This window comes from Sinocyclocheilus anshuiensis, unplaced genomic scaffold, assembly GCF_001515605.1.
Source record: "Sinocyclocheilus anshuiensis isolate Anshui unplaced genomic scaffold, SAMN03320099.WGS_v1.1 scaffold44, whole genome shotgun sequence".
In the NCBI taxonomy this organism is placed as follows: Eukaryota; Metazoa; Chordata; class Actinopteri; order Cypriniformes; family Cyprinidae; genus Sinocyclocheilus; species Sinocyclocheilus anshuiensis.
The window spans coordinates 1372336-1392592 of record NW_015555746.1 but is presented as its reverse complement, the minus strand read 5'-3'; the positions used below and the strand labels follow the sequence as shown (position 1 = coordinate 1392592).

The following is a 20257-nucleotide window of genomic DNA, read 5'->3' as shown; positions in this document are numbered from 1 at the left end:
CGTGCACAAATAAAAGCCTAACAGTGTGTGTATGTTTGTTTGTTTGTTGAATTTCCCTCTCTCTGATAAAATAATTTACCCATTAAACTGTGGCATTAAATGCCAATATGAATATCAATATGATGTAATAGAAGAATAATGTACACATATATGAATTGCATATGCCAAATATATATTTTTTCTGAAATAGATTTTATTCTTCATATTACTTGTATGACTGGGTATTTAAAAATGTAATTGAATAAGTCTGAATGAAAACTTACTCGTAAAGTAAGATCTGGGGTTTCGAACATTCCAACACGCGCACGTGATTGGACAGAAAGTGAGGCTTCGTTTTTCGTTGATTACGTGATTCTCTGAAAACAATACGTGCTCTGGCACAGAGCTTCGTGAGAAATTGCGCTGCTTACTCGATACGCACTTTGAAGCTTCAGTGTCATATGTAACATCACTAGTTTCCATAGTCTAGTCATAGTCTTGCCTGTTTTCTCGTGTTCTGATTCTTGCCTGTGTATCCTGGATTAACCCTCTTGTCTCGCCCTGTTCGGATACTGATTACCCCTCACCTGGACCATCGCCTGTGTTTCGGATTAACCCTTTGGATTACCCTGTTTGGACATTGTTCGCCGGAGATCGACCACGCCCGTTCACTGGACTACGCTTGTGTCTTGCCCACTATATACCTGTTTGCCATTGTCTGACCCTCGCCTGTTTTAACCACGTCTTTAAAATAAAGCTTTGCAAATGGATCCGCACATCTCTCGTTCCTGTCGTCCCATAACAATAAGCTGTTTTTAGACTAAGGAGAAAGTGAGTTTTTTTAATAGCACAATGACCTCCTAAATATCAAAAGATCAAGGGAATTTTGATTTCTCAGTTCATGACCCCCTTTAAAGTAATTTTTATAGATGAAAATCTGATGAGTTTTTGACTTTTATATATTCTTCCTCTTTAAAGCGGTCATATGATGTTGCTAAAAAGAACATTATTTTGTGTATTTGGTGTAATGAAATGTGTTTATGCGGTTTAAAGTTAAAAAACACATTATTTTCCACATACTGTACATTATTGTTTCTCCTCTATGCACCTCCTTTCTGAAACACGTCGATTTTTACAAAGCTCATCGGTCTGAAAAGCGAGGTGTGCTCTGATTGGCCAGCTATCCAGTGCGTTGTGATTGACCGAATACCTCAAGCATGTGACAGAAACGTTTGAATCATCAGTGGCAAATCCTTTAAATGAAAACGTACTTACGTGAGTCAGAACTGCCGGCATTTTAGTTTAACGTTACTCTACCAGGATCAGGAAACAGCCCTCCATAAAATGTGCTGCACACAAATTAATATTTGGGTTGAACTGTTCTAGAAAAGTGTTGTAAATACAAATTAACCACTGATTTCTAGTCGTGCCATCTTTTGGAAGACCAAACAAAGTAGTTTCGCTTTCACAACGATAACTCTTAACTTTCATAAAGAATATCTCTTTGGATTTGAGACTTTAGTCTTTGCAACTTTACAGATCTTCTTTATGCACCAAGAGCTTGTAACACTTCAAAGAGAAAGGAAAAATTGAAATCGCATCATATGACCCCTTTAAGATTCCAGTTTGTGAGACTCTAACTTCTGTTGCTATAAGTAATAAATAATAGCATGGAAGGCATAAAAGAAGTATTATTGCTTTAAGATCAGTAATACCTGTCTATCCCTGCCCATTAAGAAGGGAAAAAAACATTTTAATGAAAACAGCAAGGATGAATTTTTTGAATAAACAGAGTTCTAAATGGAACGTGAGTATTGTAAAGCCTTTATCTCCCTCAAGGATCATTTGAAAAGCTTTTTTTTTTTTTTGCCGCACACTTCTGACTGAGTGATTGAATAACAATCTATTTGAATTAAATAATTAAATAATTTATTTTTTTATAAATAAAGTACGAATGCCAGTATAGTTAACTCAAGTGCAACAGTTTATCTGACCTTCATATTTCAATAGAATTAAGATGTAGGAATTGTGGCCTTCTCAATCTTCATGCTGAGAACGACACAAGAGGCAGGTGGAATGAACAGATTTGGAACAGGAGAGGGGTGAATCGGACGTGATGCAGGAGATGATGGGAGAAAAGGAGAGAGAGATGGGCAGAGGTGTTTACGGAGAGAAAGACTGAAAGAGAAGGAGAGAGAGAAGGGGGAGAGAGCAGATGACAAATTGAGATGAATAGTTGTAGTCCGGTGCAACAGTGGGAAGCTGGCTTATTAATAGAGAGAATTAGAAAAGCAGGCTGAGTCAATCTGCACCATGTCACCCTGTATCAGCAAGCAATCAGAGACACACAAACACACACACACACACACACACACACACACACACACTACAAATTCAGCTTCCCTTTTGCCCTTACTCTTCCTTATTCTCACTTATAACATCCATCCATTGCACACAAGCTTGTATATAGGCCTATACATATTTACAATACCCTGATTGTATTGTAATGTATTATAGAATACATTTAGCCCAGCGTTATAGATCATATAGATCATGTCATCTTTGTTTATGCAATAACAGATAGAAATGTGAATTTGTAATCATTTATTAATGACTATCGATTTTTGCTAGAAAATTCCCCAGACATCATTTTAAAAAGTTACAATATTGTAACAGACAAAAGCACTAGCAATTACAAAAGTTACTTTAGAGGCCAAGACCAAACCACAAATGATCATTCTATTATCATATTATAAATCATAAATATATAACTTTGTATTTAATCTAAATTTTATTTAAAATGTAATTAATTGTATTTGTCTTAGCAATTTGTTTATTCCTTTACTTTCCTATTACTGCATTTATTCATTTATTTAAATATTTTTCAAATAATTTGGTCCTCCTTACTCACTTTCTTACTCATTTTTCGCAATGTGTTTTTTGCATAGTATATCTTTGCATATATTTAATGATTTATGTACAGCATAGAGTTGAGTTGCTCTAAAAGTTTTCATGAGTTATGCTAATGTGACCTCAGACACATCAAGCAGTTGCCAGTGTGAGAAGTTGACAAGGTGCATCATGGGAGGTACTCTATTGATCAAGAGGCAAAATGGCGACAAGTCCTCCTTGGATATGCCACAATGAGCTTTAAGCAGGGGAAAATATGGACAGGCATTCACAGAAACACAGGCAGAGACGCACAATTGCAAGCAGGTGCTACAACAGTAGTTCTCAATAGATTCCAAATTTATATGAGATAAAAATAAAAAATAAATTAAAACACATAATAGCCCTATGAAACCTACAAAGAGATTGTGCAGAAAGGCTACAGTGTTACACAAGCATGCACGTGAGAGAGGATGACTGTCTTTTCTCTTCCAAGGCTTTAGGGTGGCCTTCTTCCTCTGTACTTCAGAAAACCATTTATAGAAATATAAATGAGTGCCATTTGTCTGTCAAGATTTGAAAGGTAGTTTCTTTTAAATGCAAGGATGCAACTAGAACAGTATATTGTACTGTCCCTCAAACTCATTCTTCAATAGTGAAGTGTTCAGTTTTGACTCAACTTGTGGCTTTAAGAGTATTGAAGCCATAAGATAGCTTTGTAAAAAATGTTTAAAGGGATATACAATATTCTGGCATGAAACTCTAGATGGCGCAGTCCGATAGATCTAATTCAATATGACATAATGACTTCATTATCACATGTCACAGCTGATTGGTTCTCTCCTGTATCGGTAGCCAATGAGCTCGCTGCTCAACATTCAAATACTTGGCTAGTGTTTGCTGTAGCAGTAGCAGCGCTCTTCAGAAACATCTGAAATCAACATCTAAGATAAGTGAATGCTCTTTTAATCCATATCGCTGTGTATATCACATGGTCTACCTAATTGAATTAAAAAATGAGCAACCATAAACAAAAAAGGTTAAAATAAGTGTCATGTTATAAGTTTACATCATATGCAGGAGCGAAATATTAAGCATATTAGCAGCGGCATTTAGCATCTGTGTTTATACAGCTGGAACAAACGCAGTCTAGAGCATGTAATCACTCTGAGGACACGCCAATAGTAACAGACATGAAAACAGGTTAAATGAATAAACATTGTGTGTATGCATGTCAACCTGGGTTCGCTATATTCAGCGGCGTAATCTCAATGTCATGTTTGTTTACATTTTTTTTAAGGTTGATGTTTTATGAGCTGTGTTAAGTGTGTGGTCGATTTCAGCTGCACACAGTGTCAAAAGCATGCGCTTTTATCGATGCTAATGGCTCTATACAATTAGAGAATATCGTTATATTGATGACAGTTATCAAATGACTAATTTATGATATTTGCTCAGGAGGGTGCTGTGGTCTTATCTATCGGATTGCAATGCATATTCTTGTTAACACTTGTGAACATTACACATAGTGCGCGTCTGACGGCGGTCGGCGTGGTAGCCTAGGCACACATAGCCATAGGCCACTAGCGTTAAGCTGGTCGGCGTGGTAGCCCAGGCACACATCGATAGTAATACATGCGGTTCACATGGCTCTTCGGAGCAGCAGTACATATGTCTTGGCGATAGCTCTGCTTTGTGGGGGGTGTCTTGTTCTATCCTGTCTGTTATCTTCATGTATGTGGGCACATATATGTGAACTGATGCAGCAGTTATATCCTTATACTCAGCGACATGCACATATTGGCTTGTATTGTTCATTTCTGTCTCCTGCTTTGTGGTGGGTTATTCATGTATGTTATATGTGCAGCAGCAGCAGCTTAGCAGATCTATTCTGCCAAAGACCAAATACATTAACATTGTCATGTACATTACCATGCCAATCCCTCCGAGAGTTGTCATGACAGAAATACAAAGTTCTGGCATGAAACTTTAGATGGCGCAATCCGATAGATCTAATTCAATTCATTATCACATGTCACAGCTGATTGGTTCTCTCCTGTATCAGTAGCCAATGAGCTCGCTGCTCAACATTCAAATACTTGGCTAGTGTTTGCTGTAGCAGCAGCAGTGCACTTCAGAAACCATCCACCTTCCCCAGCTCCACCTGTATAGATCTGATACAGGGTGATCATGTATGCTATGGGGGTTATTCATATATGTTATATGTGCAGCAGCAATATTTCTTACATGCTCACAGCAGCATGTTGTGGATGTATTGGCAGCAGCAAGTCTCGGTACTTGCTCCAAGCAGCAGCAGCAGCAGCAGTGTAGCAGATCTATTCTGCCAAGACCAAACACATTAACATTGTCATGTACATTACCATGCCAATCCCTCAGAGAGTTGTCATGACAGAAATATAGTTCACCCGAAAACCAAATTTGATGGGGTTTATATGTGGAAAACCCCCCAATTAAACCTGTTCATCATATGAAGCCATCTATACAATGAACAACATGTTTAGCACCCACAATTAGTTCCAACATTACCATTTATCATTAAGGACAGTGCAATCATCAATAATCAGAACAAATCAATGATCATTTAAACCACCAATGACAAAAACACAGCCATGACTGCTTCTCCAGCAGTACAAGAGATAAAACTAAAAAAGTATGATGAAAGAGAAAAGGAGAGGTGCTTTAGTACAATAGATAATAGCGACTGGCAAAGGGAGATGGTGATAGAGATATAAATGATGGTGAAAGTGGGATGATAGGGAAAGAGTAAGGTGAGAGCTAAAGTGTGTGGGGGAGGTTGTCAGTAGCAATGTGTCTATCACTGCTAATGAGCTCTGAAGGCTAAAGAAACAGAGACACTGACAACAGACTTGAAAACACAGCTAAACTGCCTTTCACCCTACACACTGTCATTCTCTCTCCCTCTGTCAAGCGTTCTTATCCTTTTCTCCTCCCTCTCCCTCTTTTAACATCACCACAGATGAATGCAAAGACGATTTCCAAACTTTTTTATCATCCATATAATGAACACATCTCATGCTAGTTTCATTAATGTAATTGTAAAGATGCCTACACAGGCATTAATAAGTAAGCTAATATACTGTAGAAGAATAGGTTTGCCATGGCAAGTGTATTCTGCACTCAGGCCAGTCGACTCTTGAGGGACATGCAGTGAAGTGAGAGAGGGGTTAAAAAGGGGTTGAATCAAGATTTTTTTTTATCAATTCCTATAAGATGTCCCCACTTTAAGAGGCCTGTATATAGAATAAGTGTACATTTGCAAAATGCCCACAGGACATGTTCTTTTTCTTTGACTACTCGTGCAATTTATGCTCTTTTCTACTCAGTTTATGCTAATACATCTCATTGTGTTGAATTTAAACCACTTAAAATGTGCTATATCTGTGCTTGTTGACTAAAATAATATGAAGGCATACTTAGCCTACATTAAAATTTAAAGCATTTCATACAATGTTTTTATGTGTACATATTGCTCTCCTGCATTTGCTACTAAAAATTATGTTTAAAACACTTGTGCGGTCTTCGGTCACTTCTGACCGGAGAATTTTACATTTTGAATTTTTAAAAATCGTAGCTTCATCAGAATGGTACAAACTTGGTGACTTTTATGGCACTTGGTATTTGAAAACAAAAAAAAATTGAGGGCATGATTCGAAAAATCTAAGTGGTCGTAAAAAAAAATAGTCACACTCATGGTCTTCGGTCAAAAATGACCGACCATAGGAAATGAATGGGAAATATACGAAAATACAGAAAATGTTTGTGTGTACAATCTACAAATCCCCCACAATGCAGAAAAAAACATGGCAACCCGTCAAAATAAAAGTTTGGTTTAACGTGAAGAAACTGTGTCAGAAATATTACTATTTAGCAGTCTTAAGACTCAATGTAGCAACAATGCTACTACAACTAATAAATATTAACAAATCTTTATTTTTAACCCTTGTGCGGTCTTCGGTCACTTCTGACCGGAGAATTTTACATTTTGAATTTTTAAAAATCGTAGCTTCATCAGAATGGTACAAACTTGGTGACTTTTATGGCACTTGGTATTTGAAAACAAAAAAAAATTGAGGGCATGATTCGAAAAATCTAAGTGGTCGTAAAAAAAAATAGTCACACTCATGGTCTTCGGTCAAAAATGACCGACCATAGGAAATGAATGGGAAATATACGAAAATACAGAAAATGTTTGTGTGTACAATCTACAAATCCCCCACAATGCAGAAAAAAATTGCACAGCAATGAAGGGGTGAAACTCTAAAACATCTAGAGTGCAAAATCAACGCACCAACTCACACACGCGCGGACATACACTTGTACACACACACACACCTATGAACTGGTGTGACTGTAACACTGCAACTATGTAAAATAAAATCAATAATTCAACTACAATGCAGTAAAAAAGTGGACAGCAAGGAAGGGGTTACACTCTAAAACATCAAGAGTGTAAAACAGATACATCCACTCACATACACTTACTTACACACACTCATAGAGATACACATACAGAATTATACATACTCAAATGAATTGGTATGGCTATAACCATATAACAAAAAATATAAACCTTGACAAAAAGTAGTCTTTGAGAATGCCTTAATATACATTTAAATCCACAACCTAATAAAAGTAAACAATTATGTATAAAAACAACTAAGGAATTCACAAGCCTCTCTATAGAGTCCTATACGGTAATCTTGTGGTTACACCGTGAAATTACAGGTTTTTCTTTTTTGTTAATTTTTGTTACATTTTTATATAATTTTAATGTTTTGTGTAACAAAATGCTTTCTGTGTTCAGGTTTGAATGTAGTAATAATAATGCAAAAACCTACACTTCAAATCAACATTTAAAACAACAAAAAATATAAACATTGACAAAAAGTAGTCTTTGAGAATGCCTTAATATACATTTAAATCCACAACCTAATAAAAGTAAACAATTATGTATAAAAACAACTAAGGAATTCACAAGCCTCTCTATAGAGTCCTATACGGTAATCTTGTGGTTACACCATGAAATTACAGGTTTTTCTTTTTTTGCTCTCACCAGGAGGTGCTATTCTGCCTACAAAAATTGGATTTTAAAGGCCTAGTCTCTATTTTAATCTGAAATACTGCATTAATTGAAAAAATAATTGTAAAAAAAAAATAGAAAACTATTTTTTTTGTACTATTTTCAACTGAAAAAAATTTATAATTATTACATAAATATTAATTAGTACCATAAAATTCTCTCAGAATACACAAAGAAAAAATATTATTGAACAAAAATATATTAGATTTTTATTAGATAATATATATTAGATATATTAGAAAAAAAAGTTACATTTCAGGTGTCCAGTCACTTTTGACCGCGAAGACCATGAGTGTGACTCCCAAATAAGGAGCGCACAAGGGTTCTGCGTCGGGTATGATTCGGGTTAGATTTAATAGTAAGGTCACTCTTGGCGCGGGAAGATGTTTTCGGTTGGGGGTGCTGTGTGTGTCCGTGTTGGGTGAAAGGGTGGAGGGGGGGAGCTGGTTCACTTACGTCGGTGCTCGTGCTGGGGCTGGTGTTGTTTGGATGCCGATTTTGGAACGATTTTGCTGGGATGGGCATTTTAAAAAATCTGAAATTCTCTTTTGCGCCATTATCTCCTTGCATTAAAGTTAATCTTGTTCGCATTCTGTATAGCTCATGTCTGATACCACGCGCCAGCGTCACGTGTTCATGAGGATTAGGCTAATCATCCCATATAGAAAACATCACAAGTAAAATTAATCATGTTTATAAAGATAAACATGGGTTTATTATAGCCCACGTACAATTTACATTTCAGAGATCATTACAAATAAATTATTAAATGCTAAAACTGAATACATTTAAATTAACGAACTTGGCGTTGCATTTGCAACCATGTGAAAACAGGGGGTGCTGCAGCCCCCTCAGCACCCCTACTTCTCGCGTCCCTGTGTATTCTTAGCCCACACTCTTAAAAATAAAGGTTCCAAAAGGGGGTTTCACAGCGATTCCACAGATTAATCATTTTAAGTTATCCAAAGGACCTTTCAACGAACAGTTCTTATAAGAACCTTTTTTTTTTCTTAGCCTATACTGTGTAGAATATTTGAATAATCTGAAGAATCTATTTCCAGTAAAAAGAACATTTTGTGCAGTGGAAAGGCTCCATGGATTTTAAAAGTTCTTCACAGAACCATATACTAATAAAGAACTTTTATTTTTTAAGAGCGTAATGGTCCCTTTGTGTAATTTTCAATTTTGTGCTATAATAACAAAATTAGTAAATGATTACATTATATCCCTAGTAATATATCAGGTGATACATCATCATCCTGTACATGCTAAACTCGTCTCTAAATATGTAACAATTTAGCAGTACATACACATTGTTCATTGGGCATTTCCCACATCCTCTATTTAGGCTAGTTGTTAAAGACAGCTAATTTACAGTCGGTCCTATATTTCTTGCTGCGACCATCCCTCACTCCTGCTAGTAGTGACAGCATACCCGTACAAACCGACTTATTTTTATAAGTACTAATTGGGTAGACAGCAACCCTATTAGGATGCACATCTCCTCGGGAAATCGATTTCTTGATCTGCGGAGACTGGTGCAAGTGAGCGCGAGTGCGTAATTGTGTGGAGGGCGGGGGAGCGCGCGACAGACATTCCGCGGGTGGAAGCGCCTTTTCCTCACACAAATCGAACAAGTGAGAAACTGTTGCTTCTTGGCGGTCTTAACAAAAATATTGCCATATTCGACTTTTAATTAGTAATTTGGTCACTAAAGAATTTTTGCAAGCGCCAGTAGGAGTTTAATTATCCCCAAATAGAAGTAGGCGTGTTTAAAGTGAACTGTCTTGAAGAGGCAGAAAAGGTTGCAAAGAAGCGGCAAAAGGAGAAGACAGGAGATATTTCAATCTGACAACAGTCACAGCAGAGTGGCCGTTAAAGAAAACCCCGAAGGCGCGAGATTCTCTGACATATTCTGAGCTGTTCGCGCATGAGAGAGGAGCTGCGGTGTCTTGCGAGTTACTCGTCAATTTTCATATTCTCTGGGAATTTATTAGGTAGGTAGAATTGTTTTACCGTGGTCATTTGTTTCTTAAAAATGTTTTACAAACTTTTAATAGAATTTTTCGATGATATGCTTTTTAACTGGAATCAAATTGGGGGGGGGGGGGTTCAGGAAACATATTTGATAATGGTTTAATGAGCAGCCTACGTAGTGCCATACAAAAGTTAATATGCGCATCTATTGGCATTTGAATGTAAATGGACAAGACCTGCAAGCAGCTGACACAACAATGATTGTTATCTGATTATTTAAATTAATAAATCTGTGATTACTGATACTGTTTGTAGTTTCTTTGGAGACATATTGTGTCTGTGATGTAGTATCTGCCAACTCTGATGGCATGATTATAGTCAGTCAAATAACAATGATTATTAAAATAATACTATATGCAAACATGCATGTCACCAGGAGGCCTTGTTCATAAAAGCTCATTTTTACTGTTAAATGCATAATATTGGACAGAAATAAATAAGATCACAGCACATTCTTAATAAGCGTTAGTGAATCCGTTGGCAGCTCTCTTAAATGATGTGTCATAAGTTTTCCAGTTCATCTAATTTAGCTCTTTTTATGTTTCAACTCAGTGAGAAACATGTCAAGACACTAGAGGAGGTTGATCTTGGAACCTGAATGTTATTCTGCTGAAGTTTGATGAAGACCAGCGGGAACTGAAAATCACCCAGAGTGCTGTGAGCCTGATTTAAAATTATATCTTACCATCCATTTACCATCGGGCTTACAGTACGTTTACAAGCAAAGCGCTTAATATGCATTTGAAGGTTTAAGACTGTCAAAAAAAAATATACAGCATGGATTGTTGATGATAAATTTAAATCACAGTCACAGCTTTCTTCTGTGAGAGGAGGGGCAGAGTTTGTTTAAATGCTGCAGTGGACATGGACTTTTCTGGGAACTCTCCAGAATGTTTCTTGAACTTCTCATGGAAAAATAAGCCACACGGTTGTCACTCAACCAATCTATAAGGAAACGCCACCGCTATACAGCAACCCCTGAGAAATACACCTCCACATCTCCTGATAGAATCTCCATCCACGGACGAACATTTGGAGACACCAAATCCCCCATGTTACTTATATCAGACAAGTGATATATATTTATATGACAATATAAACCCACTGGATCATCCAGAATTGCTGTTTATATGGAGCGATAACTGGGTCTGGTGTGTGTCACTCAGAAGAGGTAGTGGTTAGTGGGCTGGTGGTTATGATTTTGAAATAGTAAATGCAAGCAGAGGGGGAAAATAGCAGAAATTGAAACATTTAAAAGGAATTGAACACAGACATCCTTTAAGACTTTATTCCATATAGGATATTTGATTTGTTTGTTGCTGACGGTGGATTTTTTTATATATCGAAAAACAATTTATTTTTGTTCATTCCTCAGACACAAGCCACGTTTCATCGTATCGAGGTCCCTTGTTAACTTTTCTATCTCACCTTAGTGCTTTTTATTTCCCAGAGTTCATTCTGGCCGGGCCTGGTTCTTCTAAAGGGGAGGAGGACTTCCTCTCTATCACTGCCTCGCGCCTCAGCCGCAGGAAACGCGTTATTGGCGCGGCAGTGGGCGTGGCCATGGTGCTGGTGCTACTGGTCGCTATTCCGCTATTGGTCCATAGCACCAAACTGGGTGGGTCTGGAGGTGGAGGTACGCATTATGAGATGCTTGGAAGCTGCAAGATGGTCTGTGACTCTTTAACACCCACCAATGAACTAACACCTGTTTCGCCTCCTCCTCCCGACACCCCTGGACGCAGAGGAGGAGGCAAGTCGGGTTTTCGTGGAAACCAAGGGCCACCAGGTCCACGTGGGCCACCTGGAGAACCAGGAAAGCCAGGTCCGCCTGGACCTCCAGGTCCAGGCCCAGGGGGATACATCCCATCGTTCTATAGCCCCAAAATTGCCTTCTATGCTGGTCTGCGCAAGCAACATGAAGGGAGTGAGATTCTCAAGTTTGATGATGTGGTGACAAATGTAGGGAATTACTATGAGCCTACCACAGGCAAGTTCACCTGTCCTCTTCCTGGAATCTACTTCTTCACCTATCACGTGCTCATGAGGGGCGGAGATGGAACTAGCATGTGGGCCGACCTCAAGAAGAATGGACAGGTAGGAGATGTGCACATGTGACTGTGTGTGTGTGTGTGTGTGTGTGTGTGTATGTGTGTGCGGTGCGTACACAAGGACTGTGTGCCATTTAGAGCTGAATTGAGAATGCCTTTTAAATTCCAATTCAACACCTGAATTTATATTAAGGGAGCAAACAAGATTCAGAATTTGATTTTGAATGTAGGAAAACAGAATTTAAATTAATAATTAATAAAAAAACTGTAAATGTAGTTTAACTGGAAAAGCAAAGTTTGTCAAGACTAAGTATGTACATTGGCTTGACAAATCCTTGTTTGGAAGTTTTGATTGGAAGATGTGAAGTTTACAGAGAGATGATAGATAGATAGATAGATAGATAGATAGATAGATGTGTTTGAAATTAAACCTATCAAACCTATTTTATCTTTTATATTTAATATATCACTTTATTAACCATATTTAAATTATATTCACTTTTGTGGACAATGGTAAAAGAAGACTTAATTTCCCAGAATTCCTGTGTTGTATTACAATCCAGTAAATTCCTTTTCCTGTCATTCCAATTTGGGTTCTTGTGGGCTGTGACCAATTCAATTCAAATTCCAACTCGTAAATTGAAAGACATCCAATTCAACTTAGTTTTGCACATCCCTGGTGAAGACTTTGGATTCACTCTGTGCAATGGAAGAGTTTGCTAACTAAGGTTTTAGAGGTATTTTAACTAGACAAAGTCAGATGTGAATGAATTGTAAAAAAAAACAAGAGTGTGATTTGACTGAAATATCAAACAAATATTAGATTCACCGGCAGGATTAAGGAATACATTTAACATTCAAATTGGATCCAGTAAGGCAGCTTCTCAATTATTCAGCAGTCATTTTCTCAGCCTATCACTTGAAGCCTTGCTGTAGATACCTACAGTGGGGAAAAATAGGCAATGTGAACATATATATAGAGAGAGAAAGAGAGAGAGAGAGAGAGAGAGAGAGAGAGAGAAGACAATGACGACTTACGAAGAGTATAGCATATCAAAATGGGTTCAAATGTGATTTGAACAGTCCATTTTTTAACAGAATAAACTATTTTTTTTATTTTAAGAGTCAGAAATAGCAAAAGGTAATTAGTTTCTGATGAAAAGAGGACATTTGTAACAGAACACAAACAAGCAAAAGCTCTCTCTTTGACTCTCTCTGGAGTGGAACGAAATGCAACAGCTGGAGACAGTCCTCACAGGACCCGTGAATTTAGAATAAATGAAAAAAGAGATAAAAAACCTCTCCATCTGGTGAAACACGACACGGATCTGGGATTCAGGCGCTCTCAACTCAACCGATCAGTTTTGATTTTTAGTAGTGGAACAGAAAGCGGGGATTATCCAAAGAGATATAAAAATTCCCTTGGCAACATGTGTTTACATACACAGTCTTTCTCACACACACACAGATTCCTGGAGCTTTTGGCCCTTTGTGACAGATATATCTGACAAGAAGTGATGAAAACCCTTTAATGAGTCTGTAGCAACCTGTCAGCTTCCCTTCATCACACTTCCATTAACATGACATAACACCTGCCTTTAATGCCCTTTGTCTGTTCATCATACATGATCCAGCACAAAAGAAACCGATTGTAGTGAATCCACAGCTTTGGGATCCAAAAAGTTTATCTGTGAAATACTAGTGGTGGAACTAGTTATATGAACCTTCTCTGCAAAAATGATTGATTCAACTGCACTCATGCAGTGGTTTCACATTTTAAACCAGTGGAGTAATCCTTAAAAAAAATGGAGGAAAAAATATATCCCCCCAAAAAACACACATCAGTGTTTGTTCAAAGTGGTAACATCTAAAGTAACTGGTTATATTTATGTCAAAAAATATTATATTAATATTAGAATATGACAGAGTGAACCAAAACACAATTAATAAACAATGAAAAATCATTTTGAAATCTCATTTGAGAAACTGCTACACAATGTCACTTTTTGAATTTAGTTTAAGGGCAAATTGGGACACTTTTTGACTGTAATATCAGATCAAAAGTTACCTGAATTGACTTTATGAGTAATCACAATATTAATACAATACTGAATTTTGTACTGAGTGCTGTTACTCGGTTTGTCTCCTAGAGGAGCAGCATGTCTCTGTTACTCATATACTAAAAACATGTTATTGCTGAATATACAATAGCTCATGCGCTGCAGGCCAGACTGCTCGGGATTCAACACAGCCTCCATTAACTGGAGGACGAGATGCGGAAAGTGAGAATATGAGGGGAGTAAGTATTTATTGTCATTCCAGTGATCTCCTCTTGTGTTAAATCATTCATGTCTTTAAGATGAGATTCCCTCTTTTCCACCTGGGCCACACACAAACACACACACAGAGCCACACTCTGCCAAATGTCTATCTCTGCTCTCATTAATTATCTCTCCCCTTAGCTAAATTATTTAACCCATCTCAAGGTCCTCTCAAAGCATTCTCACAAACATACCACACCAACATGAGTTTGGATTCGCTCTTAAAGGGATAGTTCACCCAAAAATGAAATTTCTGTCATCATTTACTCACCCTTATGTCATTACAAAATTTTCGTTAAAGAAGACATTTTGAAGTGTTTTTGTCCAATGTTGTTTTGGACCCCATTGACTTTTAATGTATTGACACAAAGAGTTCTGTCTTCTTTTTTGTTCCAAGGAAATAACCATACAGGATTTTAACATGAGGTGTGTGAGTAAATAAATGAAAGACTTTTCATTTTCAAATAGAAGCTGTTGGAAAACCTGCCTATGACACTGTAAAATAATATTTGTGCTATATTTATTATAGCTTTTTTAAAATTAAAAAGGCAAAGGCGAAACCTGAAAGTGTGAGCCCACCCAGATGAGCAGGGTGTGCGATGGGAGGCGGCAAAATGGTGTGGGATGATAGAGAGATGAACGGAGGAGAGGAAGATGGATGGCTAATCAGAGGAGAGCCGACAGAGAGGTCGGGAGAAAGTGTTTCTGCGAGGCCAGAGACACAGACAGCATCAGATCAGTGTAAGTAAGATAGATGAGCAAAACGACAGAAAGTGTGAGCGCATGTGTAAGTGAGAGACAGAACGAAAAAGGACTGCTGACCTCATTGCAGGTCATAGATTTGCACAAGCTGATACTATAAACATAGTCTATGATCTTCCATCCAATACAGGTAGATTCCAAAACATTTTGAGACAGGCCAAAATTTGCAGCCTGTAACTGCAGCGAGATTGTGGCAGTTTTATTTTTAGAGAACTCTGAATATTAATGTATTTGTGAAATGCCACTTATTAGTTAAAGTTTGGCTCCTCATGGCAGGGATAGATTGCATGGGGCTGAATAAGAAACGAAAACAGCATCTTAAGGGGTGCAGCAGGGAGCGCAACGTCCACAAATTAATGTCACTCAAGTAGAATACCCAGCCAATTTGTTTCTCATTACAAATTCGATTAATTAATTCAGTAATTGATTCTTGGCTATGTAAACATGTCTCTTCTCATCCCACTGTATGACTTGCTTTTACTTTGGGTTCAGCTTTAGCACTTCACCTCCCCGTCTCTTTCGCAAATCTCTCCCTCTCCGTGGTCTCGTCAGAGTAACGCGGCACTAATTAAGGTGTGATGCAGAGAAGTTGTTAGAAAAGCCTCGAACATCCTGTCAATTACACAGCAGCTAATGAGTTTACATCCTCCAATTAATTAATTAATTTAGTTAATGAGGTAATCCCACAGTACCTTGACAGGTTTTTGCAGCTGTTGCAATAGATACTTGTACACCCCTTTTCCCTGTTTACGCATCTGCACTTTCTCTGCGTTTTGTTTTCTTATTTTGTATCTCTACAGTAGCTCTCAGTTCCTGTGCTTTCACTGCCCTTTGCATGGAAAAAAGGTCAATCTAATACGAACTCTGAGACTACGTCAGTGTTTGTGAGGAGGCCCTGGAGCCTTTAACCTTGAGGAGGGACTGTGAAAAGAGACTGACAACAAGGAAGAATTATGGAATGCTGCCATTATGAAATACTGGTAAATTTGTTTGAAATGTTTGTGGCAAACAATTTGGCACATTCATTTCATTCATTCTTGTTTCATCTCATTGATGCTCTCACTGTCCACCTTTGCTCACTCAATTCAACAAAGATTAAAAAGAGAGAAAATGAAAGACAGAGATTTATAAAGGACAAAAAAGAAAGAAGGGTAAAATTGCATGGCTTCTTCATAGCCACCTTAGATTATGTCACAAAAATGATCTTTCTCAGTTCCTTTTTCTTTCCAGCCAAGCATGTTTCTGACCAATACATATTAGTGAAATTAAAAGTAGGCCTACTTGCATCAGATAAGTGAAGCGCTACTACTTCAAGTAAAATCAGTCATACACTCTAAAAAATGCTGGGTTAAATATAACCCAGCGTTGGGTTAAAAAGGCACAAACCCAGCAATTGGGTTGTTTTGACCCAGCGGTTGGGTTGTTTTGAACCACCGGTTGGGTTGTTTTGAACCCAACCACTGGGTCAAAACAACCCAATTGCTGGGTTTGTCCCTTTTTAACCCAGCATTTTTTAGAGTGTACAGGGAGCCCTGCAGTCATATAACCAATTAGCCTCTTAAATGTTACTAAGAAACAGGGGATTTGTATGAATACAAAATTATAGGAGATAAATGGTTCATTCATTAATTCATAAATCAGAGTGTTAACCTTTAGCAGTGGAGAACATGATATATTTTGAGGTTACAGATTGTGGTAAAGCTATGCCCTCTGTGTATGCAAGAGGACTGACATTCTAAAAAAATGTATTTTATTTTTTATTTGATGATAAGAAATGTACTTAGTCATGAAACTTTATGAATATTATGTACGGCACAGCTGAAGTCCACAGATCTTTTTCACAGGAATAAACACATTTATGTGCTTTTATGGATTGCCAAACAAATAAAATCCAAAGTAACATCATTTTAAAATAAATACACTCTTGACAAAAATTAAAATAAATTTAAAAGCAGCAGAAAGCCATGTGCCATGTGTAGTTTATTTTATTGGCTTTCATAAAAGTCAACTAAAATAAATTACATCTACAACCAAATGAAATAAATTAGGTTCACCACCAATAATTTGTGTGTATTTCTGTGTATTATTTTCACTTCTGACAATTGGATGTTTTTCTGAGCATAGGCTATTTGGTTCTTGAATTTATTTAACGAATATGTTTGCATTATCATCACGCTGTTTCTGTCAGAAACTGTCTGTATAGTTTAAACCAAAGACCTGCTATTTAATCTGATAACGGGTCGTTGAAATCACTGGGGGGAAGCAACACAATGCACATGCTAGCTTGCTAAGTCTCTCTATTTCACACACACACACACACACACACACACAGTTAATACTTGGTGACTCCATTTGACCGGTGGTCGGTACGAGGCTCCGTTTATTGTGATACAGTGGAGTTGTTGAGGAGTGGGCCCCATTAGGAGCAACAGCCGAGCCACTGCACTGGGCAATTACCGAGCCAGCGAGGCCCCGACGCAGCCCCAGGCCTCCCGCGGGAGCTGCCACCTCGCGCCGTTAATCAATCCGATTTAGACTGGACAGGGACACGCGCCAACACGAGACGCGCAGTGGAGACACGTGCGTGACCTGCATTTTATTACGATTCCAGCAGAAAAAGATGGATAGATTGTGCAAGGACTGAACAGATATGGGGGAAGAGGTGCTGGGAAAAGAAAGATGAGGGGAAGACAGGGATAATTAATGAGTAGATGTGAGAAGAATTAAGCACAACTCAAGAAAATGTCGATCACTTGGAGACGTGACTGAAATACATTTGAAAAACATTCTTCAAAAGTACAAAGTGTGTATTATGGGTAATGTAGAATTTAAAAATATATAAATATCTTATAGATTATTTGATGGTAGCAGACCTCGGATGGTAAGCAGTGAGAATTCAATAAATTTTAGTTATACTCATTAATTATACACAGGACTGGAAGCATTAATTATGCTTTGATTCTTACATATACTAAGATCATGCATTAATTAGCAGTGCAAAAATTAGGCTTTGGTTGAAGCTGTATAGACATAAATCAGTGTTGTGACCTGAATTGTTAGAGACAGATGTGTTTATTTTAATGCTGATGTTCAAAAAATAATTAAATGTTAGTTCTTTATCTTGTACCACAAGTAATTTAATATTGCTAAAGCTTGATATATGCAGAAGAAATGGTATTATATGAGTTTAACAATTTAACAAATTTGTACATTGTTACATTGTTGTTACATTGGTACATTGTTGTGTTTAACAGCCTTTCCAATTAATTACACACCACACACATGCAACACACACATCAATAAGCCTTATTCCCTCGGACCTTGGTCTGTCTTGGTCTTTTGTTCTCTCTCTGTTCTGTGTATCCCATAGCCTACTTAGGGAGGAGATGAGAACTCATAAGACATGAGGGAAAGACTGTTAGAGAGAGAAAGATTGCCAGTTTCCAGTGAGGTTAAAGGATTTAAAGGCATCTGCGTACTGACAATGGGTAGACAATGGGTAGCTTGAATTTAAAAGAATTCAAGCTGTTATTCACTGAACACTTATCTACTCTTTCTCCCCTGATTATTATAATGTACTCTTCCTTTTAATAAACATTCAAACCATTATTTCTCTCTCATTCCATCTCATAGGTGAGGGCCAGTGCGATTGCTCAGGATGCCGATCAGAATTATGACTACGCCTCTAACAGTGTGATCCTGCATTTAGACGTGGGAGATGAAGTATGCGTGCAGCTGGATGGCGGAAAAGTGCATGGAGGAAACACCAACAAATACAGCACATTCAGCGGCTTTCTCATCTACCCCGACTAACAAATACACAAACATTCAAAAATATAAATATATTATCACATATTTAACACCATCACATCAGGCCAACTGATAGACAACAACATCTGATACAAGCGATACAACATGATATAACGCCAAGAGAGAAAAAAACAGTAAAATGAACTTCAAAACTGATAGTATACTTTCTGATTATAGTGACAAAGTCAACAGCATTGGTAACCCATTTTATTTTCATATATGATGTAATTCAAAGTGAAACAGGATATTTAAAGAGAAAAAACATATGCTGGGACTTGATTTTATGTGTTGATTTTATGTGGTCTGTCTTAGTGCATAATCTAAATTTTGTCTACTTCCATAAAAAATGTTTGTTTTAAGCATAAGCCTCAATCAATTTAAATTAAAAAAAAAAATCTGCCAACGTATTAAGACAACAAACATTCTCTGAAAACAAATCTTAGCTTGAAAAAGAACAAAAATACTAATAAAAAAAATCAGTGTAACTAACTCGAACTATATACCGCAAAAAAAATGGTTCTTCATAAGAAAAGACAGCTTACTAAGCTTATTTTGGAGGTGAAGCAAATTATTACGTTTTTAATAAAAGATTATGTAGACAAACTTTTTTTTGGAATAATGTACACAGATTAATTGATCACAATAACACTATGAATGTGAATTAAGAATAAATATAATTTATTCAAATTTGATTTCATGTTACTTTAATCAAGTTATAGATGCTGTGTATTGACTTGTATTGCTAACAGTCATCTTGGTCTGATCATGGTGTATTTGCTACTTTTAAGGCAATTACCTTGAGAGTCTTTTTTTTTTTTTTTTTAGCCCACCAATGGTGAACAGAATGATTATTTAGTTTATATTTTTAATGTACATTCCCTGAATCACAGTGTCAGGCTTTTTCCAATTAACACCATTACAGTATGTTGTGTGCAAAGTTAATCCATTAGGTTAAAAAGAAAACTACCTTTAAGGATTACCCAGAATTATCTTGTTGCATTTTACTGGATCACCATTCTCCCTCTGCACCATATGTATGTGTGTGCATCACTTGGAAAAGGCTGTATGCATTTCATGGCATGGAAACTGTACGTTTTAGCCTTTATGTCTACTAAGTATGTACACAGTGGAGGAACTTTGAGACTATTGTGAAATTATACATTATAAATCAATTTAGTTAGTGGACTAAACATTTAAAGTGACCTGATCCATCTGTAATCTGAAGACATCCAGTTTCTGTGTGTGTGTGTGTGTGTGTGTGTGTGTGTGTGTGTGTGTGTGTGTGT

General features: G+C 37.2%; 1 protein-coding gene across 1 annotated transcript in view; it reads left to right on the top strand.

The window, feature by feature from the left end:
- LOC107673443 (complement C1q-like protein 4) overlaps positions 1-19367 on the top strand; it is a 32031-nt gene extending 12664 nt beyond the window's left edge. The window contains exons 2-3 of the mRNA XM_016467042.1: positions 11478-12124; positions 18795-19367. Of these exons, the coding sequence (XP_016322528.1) occupies positions 11478-12124; positions 18795-18974 (827 nt within the window). The 3' untranslated portion in view covers positions 18975-19367. The remainder of the gene's footprint in view (positions 1-11477; positions 12125-18794) is intronic.
- Positions 19368-20257: the final 890 nt, after the last annotated feature.